The 12,897-nt window shown below is 43.8% G+C and overlaps 1 protein-coding gene across 1 annotated transcript; it reads left to right on the forward strand.

The window, feature by feature from the left end:
• The first annotated feature begins 6,028 nt into the window (after positions 1 to 6,028).
• ndufb3 (NADH:ubiquinone oxidoreductase subunit B3) lies at positions 6,029 to 10,741 on the forward strand. The gene is made up of 2 exons (XM_072262404.1): positions 6,029 to 6,197; positions 10,455 to 10,741. Exons 1-2 carry the CDS (start codon positions 6,085 to 6,087, stop codon positions 10,609 to 10,611), a joined length of 270 nt encoding a protein of 89 aa, XP_072118505.1. The 5' UTR covers positions 6,029 to 6,084; the 3' UTR covers positions 10,612 to 10,741.
• The last annotated feature ends 2,156 nt before the right edge of the window (positions 10,742 to 12,897 follow it).

Consider the following 12,897-nt stretch of genomic DNA (forward strand, 5'->3'; position numbering starts at 1 on the left):
CTGCCCCCGCTGACCAGCCCTCGCCCGAACCCTGTCCCTGCATTTCCGGTTCCTTTTCCAGATCCTTCCCCCTCCCTGAACCCACACCATTCTCAACATCCCCACACCACTCAGAGCCAGAGCCAGAGCCACCACCCAGCAACCGAGACTCCCGACCTCCGCCCTCCCCGGATCATCACTGGTGCAGCCAACTGCTGTCAGAAGTCGCATCGTTAGTGAAATGAAGATCACCTGTGTGCAGTCAAGGTGTTTCAATTGACTGTAGTAAAATTACACCTGTATCTGGAAGCTCCAACTACTGGTGAGTCAGTATCCCGACAAAAACTACACCATGAAGACAAAAGAACACTCCAACCAACTCTGCGAGAAGGTTATTGAAAAGCACAAGTCAGGAGATGGATACAAGAAAATTGCCAAGTCACTGAATATCCCTTGGAGTACAGTTAAGTCAATCATCAAGAAATGGAAAGAATACGGCAGAGCTGTAAATCTGCCTAGAGCGGGCCATCCTCAAAAACTGAGTGACGGTGCAAGGAGGGGACTAGTGAGGGAGGCCCCCACTCTGGAGGAGTTGCAAGCTTCAGTGGCTGAGATGGCGCGTGCAGCAATTGTTGCCCGCGTGTTTCACCAGTCACAGCTTTATGGGAGGGAGGCAAGGAGAAAGCTACTGTTGAAAAAGACTCACATGAAGTCACGGCTAGAGTTTGCCAGAAGGCATGTGGGAGAATCTGAAGTCGGCTGGAAGGAGGTTCTGTGGTCTGATGAAACCAAAATTGCGCTTTTCGGCCATCAGACGAAACGATATGAATGGTGCAAGCCAAACACTGCACATTATCAAAAACACACCATCCCTACCATGAAGCATGGTGATGGCTGCATCATGCTGTGGGGATGCTTCACAGCAGCAAGCCCTGGAGGGCTTGTGAAGGTAGAGGGTAAAACGAATGCAACAAAATACAGGGAAATCCTAGAGGAAAAACTGATGCAGTCTGCAAGAGAACTGCAACTTGGGAGATTTGTTTTCCAGCAAGACAATAACCCCAAGCATAAAGCCAAAGCTGCACAGGAATGACTTAAAAACAACAGTTAATGTCCTGGAGTGGCCAAGTCAGAGTCCAGACCTCAATCCAATTGAAAATCTGTGGCTGGACTTGAAAAGGGTTGTTCATTCATGATCCCCACCCAATCAGACAGAACTTGAGCAGTTTTGTAAAGAAGAATGGGGAAAAATTGCAGTGTCCAGATGTGCAAAGCTGATAGAGACCTACCTACACAGACTGAAGGCTGTAATTGCTGCCAAAGGTGCAACTACTAAATACTGACTTGAAGGGGGTGAGTAATTATGCAATCAATTAACTTGTGTTTAATAATTGTAATAAATTTAAACAAATTTGCAGAAATTTGTTTTCACCTTGACATGAAAATCTTTTCTGTTGATCAGTCAAAAAAGACAAATTAAATGTACTGTGATTCAATGTTGTAAAACAATAAAACATGAAAACTTCTGGGGGGGTGAATTCTTTTTATAGGCATTGTATTGCCTTGAAAATAGCCCCTTTGGCCGAGCTAGTCTGTGACGACCAAGTTGTCAACCAGTGCTAGTCCCATTTACCTGCGTTTGTCCGTATCCCTCCAAATCTTTCCTATCCACGTAACTGTTCCAATGCCTTTTAAATTTGTAATTGTACTCACCCCTACCATTTCCCCTGGTAGCCTGTTCTATATCCTACCATGTTCTGTGTAAAAAGGCCACCCCTCAGGTCCCATTTAAAATTGTCCCCCTTCACCTTGAACCTAGGCCCTCTAGTTTAAGACTCCTCCCATCCACCTTGTCTATAATCCCTAATAATTGTATACAAAATCTACAAAATCACCCCACACCCTCTTTTATGCTCCAGGGGAAAAAAAGCCCCCAGCCGATTCCCCCTGTCCTTGTAACTCAAGGCTTTGTCTCATGTAAATGTGAAAAAATGTTACCAGAGTTTCAGAGATATAAAAATGTAAGAACATTTTGTTCAATGTTCATTTGTTACAGCTGTCAATTCTCAAACAAGAGAAAGTCCGCAGCTGCTGGAAATCCGAGCAACACTCACACAATGCTGGAGGAACTCAGCAGGCCAGGCAGCATCTATGGAGAAGAGTACACAGTCGACGTTTCAGCCTGAAACCCTTCATCAGGACAGTTGTCAATTAATTGGTTTCTTTGAATCTAATCCACCTGGGGCTTTTTAAAATGTATTAAACAATTCACTCTGTATTTAATTTCAACTGCTGAGTCATTTTGATTCAAACACAGAATACCCATCTTCATAACCACTTTAATAATTCCCTAATCATACTCACTGTCCAAGAAGCTACTTTCACTGTTCAGCAGTTAGTTGTAAGTCTGGAAGACTTTAACAATTTCATTACAGGTAACCTGGGGACAATTGCTGAATGTCTGGAACCAGCATGGGTGAAACTGGATATACAGTTACTCTTGATTCAGAAAGATATTAAAGACAAAGTATGTTAATAGTCCGTATCAGTCCCATTATCAATATCAGATTTAAACCATAAAACATAAGATCAGAGTTAGGCCATCCAGCCCATTGAGACTGTTCTACCATTCTAACATGGCTGATTTATTATTCCTCTCAATCCCATTCTCCTGCCTTCTCCCAGTAAACTTTACCCTAACTAATCAAGAACCTATCAACCTCAGCTTTTGATGTACTCAATGACTTAGCCTGCACAGCTGTCTGTGACAATGTACTCCACAGAATCATTACCCTCTTGCTAAAGAAATTCTTCCTCATCCCTGTTCTAAATGGATGTCCCTTTATTATGAGGCTGTGCTCTCTGGTCCTAGACTATAGGAAACATCCTCCCCACATCTACTTTTTCTGGACCAGGGTTAATGGTAAAGGTCCATGGACCCGGGGTTAATGGTAAAGGTCCATGGACCTGTGGTTGATGGTAAAAGTCCGTGGACCCGGGGTTAATGGTAAAGGTCCATGGACCCGGGGTTAATGGTAAAGGTCCATGGACCTGTGGTTGATGGTAAAGGTCCATGGACCCGGGGTTAATGGTAAAGGTCCATGGACCTATGGTTGATGGTAAGGGTCCATGGACCTGTGGTTGATGGTAAAGGTCCATGGACCCGGGGTTAATGGTAAGGGTCCATGGACCCGGGGTTAACGGTAAAGGTCCATGGACCTGTGGTTGATGGTAAAGGTCCGTGGGCCTGTGGTTGATGGTAAGGGTCCATGCCTAACAAAAGGCTGTGAAACCCTGATCTAGACCATTCTATATTTGATAGGTTTCACTGAGCTCCAGCCTTGTTCTTCCAAACTCCACCGAGTACAGGCCCACTTAGCAAATGATGTGCTTTTCTTTCCATCCCTAATATGAGCTCAAATTCCTCCATCACCACCTTGTATCCAACTTTGTCACTTGTATCAGGTCTATGAGATGAGTTTAGCTTTATTTGTCACAGGTACATTGAAACATACGGTGAAATACGCCGTTTGCATCAAATCAGTGCGGAATGTGCTGGGCAGCCCGCCAGAGTCACCACACATCAGTGCTGACGTAGCGTGCCTACGACTCACTAGCCCTAACCATAATCTTTGCGATGTGGCAGGAAACTGGAGCACCCAGAGGAAACCCACACAGTCACGGAGAGAATGTACAAACTCCTTGCAGACAGCGGCCGGAACGGAACCCCGACCTTACTGCAGGCGCTGTATAGCATTGCACTAACCGCTATGCTAAGTGCGCGCGCACGCTCTCACACTCACTTTTTCTTTCCTAGTTTAGAATACTTCTAAAAATGATCAGACTTTAGCCTATTTATCCAAACATTTCCTAATGTGGTTGGTGCCAAATTTTGTTTCCTAATCTCCCTATAAAGGGCCTTGGGAGACTTTTATTATGTCAAAGGCCCCACACAGATGTAAGTTCTTGCATATATAACTGCATACATAACTGCATGTGTTTCTGCTTTCTCACATTCCATCAGCCACACTGAAAAGTAAGGGTAAGATGGTTTGAATAACAGTAATAAAGAGATAAAGGAAAAATTATCTCTCTTGCTCCTTCCCCTAGTTATCACAAGCTTGCATGTCGATTTGCTTCTTCAAGTAACAGATCAGTAGGAATAATGTCTACTTGTAGTTGAGTCAACACTTGGGAGATTGCATTCACTCCCCATGAACCAGAAACGTATTTTTATAAAGGAAGGTGATGCATATGTTTCCATTTTTATACCCTCCCCCCATTTCTTTTTTTTAAAAAAAGGTTCCAGAGACAGAGATTACCCCATGACATTTGGAGTAATAGTAGTAGTGCGATCACTCGACTCAAGTGATCTGGGATCCACATAGTCTGGGGTGCAGCGTGGGCAAGAATAAGTAATGGTTGTGGTTAGTGGCTGGGTCCTTTGGTTGTCCAGCCTCTCCTTTGGCAGCTGCTGCTTGTTCTCTGCGACACAGCAGAGGTCCCTCATTTAGCGCAACTCCCTCTTGAACAGATTTCCTCCAGGTGTCTGTGTTGAGCACAGTGCCTGCCCAGTTTTAGATGTCATGAATTTCTTCAAGTGCATTTTGATGTTACCCTTGATGCCTTTGCCCACCAGGGGCTTGCTGGCCTTCCTTCAACTGGTAGTGAAGGATCTGCTTGGGGAGATGCGAGTTAGTATTACAGTATGGAATCAGGCCCTTCAGTTCCCCGTGCTTGGCCCACATCCCACCAAACCTTCCCATAGTCCATTGCATTTAAAGTTTAGGATTAACTGAAGTAAAAAATCTCAAAGCAGTGAAGAAAATAGTAACAACAAAAAAGTGAGGGAAAGATGTGAAGGGGAGAACTTGGAGCGAGCAGATGGGAAAATTTGATTATTAAATTGTACCCTGCTGCTTCTCTCCTGGTTAAATGGGGGAGGCGGTGAGAGAGAGAGAAACACAAGACATTAGAAGACCAAAATTATATTTGACCTAAGAGAGAACTTCGTTACTTTTATCACATGGACCTGCCCAGGCAATGGGAGAAAGAGCAGGTGTTTGTTTATAAGCCGAATTTCTTTAAGAACCGCATGCTGTTGGATTTTCTGGCTATTGATGTTTGGTGGGGGGGCAAACCTCCCAAATCCAACAAACCCAGTTCCTTCGGGAGTACGACAAAGCCGTGCAGCCCAGGGACCTGATGGCGCACACCAGCCGTGCAGCCCAGCTTCATTTCTGTTTTAATAAAATTCTGGAATTCCTTATCTAATTACTAAGTGCTAGTACCTTCAATATTCAGAATGCAGGGCTTTATTATCACTTCTCAAATGCAATTAGGAATACGCCATAAAAGCTAAAACGTGTTAGAATCACTGAGTAATATTAGCACACATCGTGCGAGGAAATGCGCAGAACAGGAGACGACACTTAATCATTCCCTGTCCTAATATAATTAATTAACCCGTTTGAGGACGTTTATAGCAGCAGGTGCAGAAAGAAGGCCTAGAAGATCATCGGGGACACCGGTCACCCCAAACAGAAACCGTTCAGCTGCTTCCATCTGGCAAACGGTACCGCAGCATTAAAGTCAGGACCAACGGCTACGGGACAGCTTCTTTCTACAAGCCCTTAGACTTATAAATTCACATGTCTGTAGATTGCAACGGAGTCATAACGAAAAGATTTTTACTCCCTCACATTGGATGGAGGTAAGATTTAAAAATATTCTAACCTACTTCCATCCAATTTAAAGGCTTTACCTTGAATTAATTCCCTCTTTAAAACAAACCCTCATTTCCACACCGCATTCCACTCACTCCCATTTTGCAAACCACGTTCCTATTTATTGTTCGACCACACTGATTGTTATTCACTCAATCCTTTTCCTATTTTGCAATAATCCAATTTCTGCCTCTAGCGGAGTCCCCGTCCCCGCTTTAAAGGTCATTCTCAATCCCTGCTCCCTGTGTTCTTCACTCAAATCCCAATTCCCCTCCCGTATGGCAACGGTTCCGCTTCCCTTCCGGTCCCGGCCACGCACGCGCAGTGAGCGGGGGACTTCCGGCGAGTGGCGGTACTTCCGGTTGGCTCGGAGGCGAGTATGGGGCGCGGGCTGGATCTGCCCGATCACAAGACATGGAGCCCGCGGGGCACCCCGCTGGAGCAGGTGCAGGAGAGGCTGGCGCGGCGGGGCCTGCGCGATCCCTGGGCCCGGTGAGAGCAGGGTGGCGGGGCGGTGATGCCTGAAGGGAGTTGAGGGGTGACGATTGCCCAGATGTTGTGAAAGTGCTCCCTCCCACCCACCACCTGAGACTGTTCATAAATAGCCCAGGTGGTTGAATTCGGGAGCCTTTCTTTAACATGGCATCTGAAATCGGACAATACCAGTTATTCAATTCGTCATTGACAAGTCACCTTACAAGGGCAATCTAGAGTTTCGTGAGAACACCACGGCGCGTTTCTCTTTCTCCTTCTATACTTTGTGTTCGGATGCCTGAACTAGTGATGGTATAGAACAGCACAGTACAGGCCCTTCGGCCCACAATGTTGTGCCGACCCTCAAACCCTGCCTTCCATATAAGCCCCTACCTGCTATGAAAGATCCTAGCCTTGAGCCTGATCATTGTCTCTTTCTCTTGGAAGGAAGACCACCTGAGAGTTTTGGTTTGTGCCTGCAGAAATAAGACATGAGTGGGCAGGCACGGGAATAATACTTTGTGAAGCAAATGTTACTGTTTATCAGCTTTAACACGCTAAGTCAGAGTCTGTCTGAAGCATAGCTGTATGGCTATGTAGAGTTTTGAACTCTCTTAAACCAGAGTTACCAGGTTGTAATGTCATTCCATGTTGGTTCTTTTCCAATTGTGGTCAGTCAGTGGTGATTTCCCAGTAAATCGTAATTTTAATAAACTGTAAAGTTGTGAGTTTGAAGTAAGTTGAGAAAATACTAAAAGCTCAGCATCTCTGGCAGTATCAATAGAAAGGAAACAGCATTGATGTTTCAGGTCAAAGACCCTTCTTCAGAATTGGGGATGAAGTAAAACAAGATTGTTTTAAGTTCCAGTAAAAACCAGGAGCAATGGATGGGAAAAGGAAGCAATTTTGATAATGTGAGGTCAGGATGTCAATAGGCCATCTGATTTTAAAAGTTGAAAGTAAATTTATCCCCTATGGTTCAAGAGCCTGATGGCTGAGGGGTAATAACTGGTCCTGAACCTGGTGGTGTGAGTCCTGAGGCTTCTGTACCCTTCTGATGGCAGCAGTAAGAAGAGAGCATGACCTGGGTGATGGAGGTCCAAGATGATGGATGCTGCTTTCCTGCTACAGCACTTCGTGTAGATGCCTCAGAGGTGGGGAGGGCTTCACCCGTGATGGACTGGGCACTATCTACTACATTTTGTATGATTTTCCATTCAAGGGCATTGGAGTTTCCATACCAAGCTGTGATGCAGCTAGTCAATGTACACTGCACTGCCCATCTATAGAAGTTTGTCAGAGTTTTAGATGTCATGCTGAATTCTCACAAACTCCTAAGGAAGAGGAGGCACTGCTTCGTAATGGCACTTGCGTGCTGGGCCCAGGACTGACCCTCTGAAATGACAACACTGAGAGATTTAAAATTGTTGACCGACCCTCTCCACCTCTGATCCCCTGGTGAGGACTGGGTCATGGTTCTCTGGTTTCCTCCTCTTGGTCAATAATCAACTCCTTAGTCTTGCTGACATTGAGTGAGAGGTTGTTGTTATGGCACCACTCGGCCAGATCTCCCCCTCCCCCTCCAACTTTCAAATCCCTTACTCACTCTTCCTTCAGTTAGTCCTGACGAAGGGTCTCGGCCTGAAACGTTGACTGCACCTCTTCCTAGAGTTGATAAAGAGCATCCTGATGTATGCATCTTTGCTGTCCAGATGTTCCAGAGTTGAGTGAAGGTCCAGTAAAGTGGGATCTGCTGTGGACCTGTTGCGACGGTAGGCAGACTGGAGCAGATCCAAGGTACTTGTCAGGTGGGAGTTGATACGTTTCATCACCAAACTCTCAGAACATTTCATCACTGTGAATGCAAGTGCTACTGGATGTTAGTCATTGAGGCAGGTTACTACATTCTTCTTGGGTATCGGTATAATTGAAGCCTGCTTAAAGCAGGTGGGTAGCACCTACCATCAAAGCGAGAGGGTGCTGATATTGGCGAACACTCCAGCCAGTTGATCAGTGCAGGTCTTCAGTACTCAGCCTGGTTTCCCATCTGGGCCGGATGCTTTCCGTGGGTTCACCCTCCTGAAGGATGCTCTCACTTCTGCCTCAGGAACTGAAGCCACAGCGTCATCAGGAGATGTGGGAGTTTGTGAAGGTTCCTCCTTGTTGTGACAGTCAAAGTGAGCACAGAGAGCATTGAGCTGACCTGGCAGGAAAGCCCTGTTGTCGCCCACGTCACTTGGTTTCAATTTTAGGTGGTAATAGTATTCAAGCCCTGCCATAGCTGTCGAGCACCCTGAAGTGATTCAGATTTGGTCCAGAATTGCCGTGTGGCAATGAGATGGCTTTCCAGAGATCGTACATCATCCTCGTTTACTTGCTTATCAGACCTGAATGCCACTGATCTGGCCCTCAACACTTTGCAGATCTGATGGTTCATAGGGCTTCTGGTTTTGAAAGTCTGTACGATTTTGTGGGGAAACTGGAACTGGACAACCATGGTGTATTCGTTAAGATTCTCTGATGAGTCCTTGAACACGGCCCAGTCCGTCGACTCTAAACAATCCGTAGCTGCTCCTCTGCCTCCCGCGACAACCACTTTGTTCTGCCTACTTAAGGAGCCGCGCTCTTTAGTTTCTGCTTGTGTGCAGGTAGGAGAAGGACAGCCAAGTAACCAGATTTCCCAAAATACAACCGAAGCATGGAACAGTAGGCTTTCCTATTTGTAGTATAGCAGTGGTTGAGTGTGTTGGGACCCCTAGTGCTGCAGCTTATATGCTGATGATAATTGGGCAGAGATTTCTTTAAGCAAGCCTGATTGAAGTCTCAGACCACGATTTAAAATGTGTCAGGATGGGCTGTTTCTTGTTTGGTGATGGCAACGTTCAGTATCTCGAGTGCCTGTTTAACTTTAGCTTTTGCCAATATGTAAACTGGTCGGGATCACGGAGGAGAACTTTCTTGGTAAGTAGAACAGTCGGCATTTAATCATTAGATGATACAGGTCAGGGGAACGAGAGTGCGACAAGACCGAGCACCACAGAGTATTTCTCATGAAACACAGACTCCCACCTTATGCCTTCCCCAAATCAGCAGTTTGGTCCATCCTGTGTATTGAGAAGCCAAACCCTGTGTCTCAGAGTAAGCCAAGTCTCTGTGAAACACAGAATATAGCAATTCCTCATTTTCCTCTGATAACAGCAATCTTGCCCTTTTGTCCTCAATTTTGTTCTCCAGTGACTGTACATAGGCGAACAAGATGCTCCCAGTGGATTTGCTGGCATTAACAAAGAGATAATAATTCTTGCAGTAAGTAGTGATTTCCCAGGGAATTACCCCCACTGGTGGATGACCTACATTAGGTCATTTGAAACTGTTAAATTTGACATAAAATCTGGAAGACTGCTATATACAGCACTTGTCCTTTTACCTCTATCTGAATTCCATTGAGAACCAAACAGCTCATCCAGGTGAAGCAGTGAATAAATAGAACTTCTTCCACTCTAATGTACTGTATTCAGTGTTGGCAGTGTGTTCTCTATATTGATGAAATCAAATACAGATTGAAAGATCGCTTGGTGGAGTGCCCATATTCAGCCTCCCACGTGTCTCTTATTTTAAACCTCTTCCACTTCCATTCTGACCTTTCTGCCTGTGGCCTCCTGCACTGTTAAAATGAAGCTAATGTCAGCCAGTGAAACAGAATGTCAACAGTCAACTATCAAATTCACCATTTTAAGGGAAGAAGTTGTGTATATCAGAACTGGCCTCGCCTGCTGTTGAATATTCATCTATAATTTTTGCTCAGATTTTCTGTCTGTTAACACTTATTAATCTGCTGGACGTTTCCTGCAGTTCTGGCCTACTGTAGCTTTTAACTTTTTTTAAAATTATGTATTCTCCCTCTAACTTTCATTAACCTCTTAACTAAATAACCTCATTGACAGAATATCCTCAGCATCTCTGACCTCAACCTATCAGAGATGTTGCTTTTTCTCAATCCATCCCTCTCTGCAATTTTATACTAAATTGTATTTTTTCATAGTTCTGAAATATTAACTCTGATTCTATTTTCACAGTTGTTGTTTCCATCATTTTCTGTGTCTTTGTGATGCTGATTTATCCCCTGTTGGAGGTGTCAACTATTTTTTGTCACCGACAGAGTAATCCTATCAGCAAATTAAGATTTTAGTTAATATTGGAAGCAAGTGACACTATTCTCAGTATGTGACCATGTGATGAAATGGACTGACTATTTTCTATCTCGTATCTTTGCAGCAACGAGGCATGGCGGTTCAGTGGAGGCTTTAGTAAGCCAATCACTTTCAGCAGTATTTTCTTCCGAGGCTTCAAGTGGGGATTTGCGGCATTTGTTGTGGCTTTGGGTGTCGAATATGCACTATCATCTCCCAACAAGAATGATGGACATCATTAAAGAATGAACTCTTAAAACCATTGAAGCTTCCAGGAATTTGTGGTTTCTCCCCAACACTCTTTGAATAACTAGCATTTGAAATGAGAGCTGAACTTTTATTTAAGAATAAAACAATCTACTGAGTCAAAAACTGTTCTGCTTTTTATCCATTGATTTCCTGTCATGTTGCGTACCCCCTTCTGAAGCTGGGGATTGGTTTAATTGGAGCTCGTCACTCCCCGGTACCTGTTCCATGCGGTTAGTGGTTAACATGCGTAATAGTGGCATTAATTCTTCGTACCCTAATCTATATGGTGTGTTGCAGTAATATCGTCAGAGGATGTCAGATTCTACAGATATGCAAAGAGCTTTTATTGCCATCTTTACGGCAATACCACACAGTTGTCGTAATCACCCACTATCCTATCAAGTTCTCGATGTTGTCATTGAGCAAGTCATAATTTCCCTTGTGGAAACAGAAATCAATATTTTATTGTCATGGAGTCATTCTATTTCACGTCCATATTAGTGTCAGGCTGTAAGGGATTATTTGAAGCCTTATGGTTCCATCTGACCTTCAACTGAGCTTCGGTCCATCATGTTAAATCTGGTCAAAAATGAATTTGAGCTCAACCTGCAGAACTTGGAAGTGGGATTATGCTATCCAAGGGGTCATTCGGGTATTTATTACACATGGTGAAGGTTTCTGCCTTCACCACCCAATCAGGAGTAAGTTCTCAAACCATATTGCTTGTTGATTGAAATAACTTTTTTCTCAACACTAATCTAGTCCTTTCATCAACAAATTTTAATCTGTTTCTCTTAATGACCAATCTCTGGTAAGGGAAATAAACCTTTACTGTTTACTCCATCTCATGATGTTAAACCACTTTAGGGGAATTCAAGCTGACCTGCCAATTATCTTCTGAGGGAGATTGTTTAAATTTAAGAGACTGATGGAAGAAGATCTGGGAGCTCGAGCAGGATTATAAAATGAAAACTATTCTGTGATGTACTCTGGTCCCAGCCCATTGAGAGCTTTAAGTAAAAGAACTTTAAAATAAATTCTAAAAGATACAGGAAGCCAATGCAGAGTAGCTAGGATAGGTATGATATGTTCCCTCATCCTGTTTTGGTTAAAAGTCTACAGCAGCGTTCTGAGTGAGTTGAAGTTGTCAATAGATTGCTTTGGAAGACCAGTAAAAAGTGCATTGCGGTAATCTAGTCAGTATAAAGACATGAATTAGCTTTTCAGCATCATTATGTGACACAAACAAACATACCTTTGCACTGTTTCTTAAGTATAGAAATTTTGCTCTGGTCACTTTATGTGTGATTTAAAATCTGAATCACGGAGAACATCCAAGCTATACACACAATGTACTGGAAGAGCTCAGCAGGTCAGGCAGCAACTATGGATGGGAATAAACAGCCGACGTTTCAGGCTGAATTCCTTGAAGTCCTGATGAAGGGTCTCGGCCTGAAACACCAACTGTTTATTCCAATCAAAGGTGCTTCCTGACCTGCAGAGATCCTTGAGCATGTTGTGTGTATTGCTCTAGATTTGCATCACCTGCAGTACCCATTGTGTCTATAACACACAAGTTAGTTACTTCTCTTTTTACAAGGTACTAGAATGGGATCATGTCCTTCCTCTTTACCTAATTTCCCCAAATACCACAATCCCATTTTGTACTCTAAGAGTAGCCCTCTGCTGGTCTGGATTCTGTGTTGTTTCAACTTTTTTTTTGTTGGGAATCTGGGCATTGATGACAAGGCCAGCATTCAAAGTCAATTGTATTAGTGTGTCTAAAATCAGAGCAGTTAAGGATAGCAGATTTCCTCCCCAAAGGACATTATTTTCACAATGTGGTCATCATTACTAGGAATGGCTGGAATGTTAATATCATTAAATGATATGACATGAACATGGTACTAAAATGGGATTACTCATCCAATAATGATGACTGTGCCACCACCAAACCCCAGCAACAGAAGCAGGAGATACTTGAAAAACTCTGAGCTTCGTTCTCTGTAGGAGGACTATTCTGTAGAACTGGACTCTATGCCATATACTGTAGTAGTAACACTCACTATCACCAGGAGGGGTGTGAGCTCTTAAGGCTTGGAACTTAAATAGCTCAAAATCGGGTTTGTTATCACTAACATATGTTGTGAAATTTGTTGTTTTGCAGAAGCAATAGAGTGCAAAGCAAAAAAAAAATTACATGGTCCATCTCTGACACCACCCTTCCCTTTCTCAATCTCACTGTCTCCATTTCTGGAGACAAACTGTCAACCGACATC

The sequence above is a fragment of the Mobula birostris genome, chromosome 6 (assembly GCF_030028105.1).
Source record: "Mobula birostris isolate sMobBir1 chromosome 6, sMobBir1.hap1, whole genome shotgun sequence".
NCBI classification, from domain to species: domain Eukaryota; kingdom Metazoa; phylum Chordata; class Chondrichthyes; order Myliobatiformes; family Myliobatidae; genus Mobula; species Mobula birostris.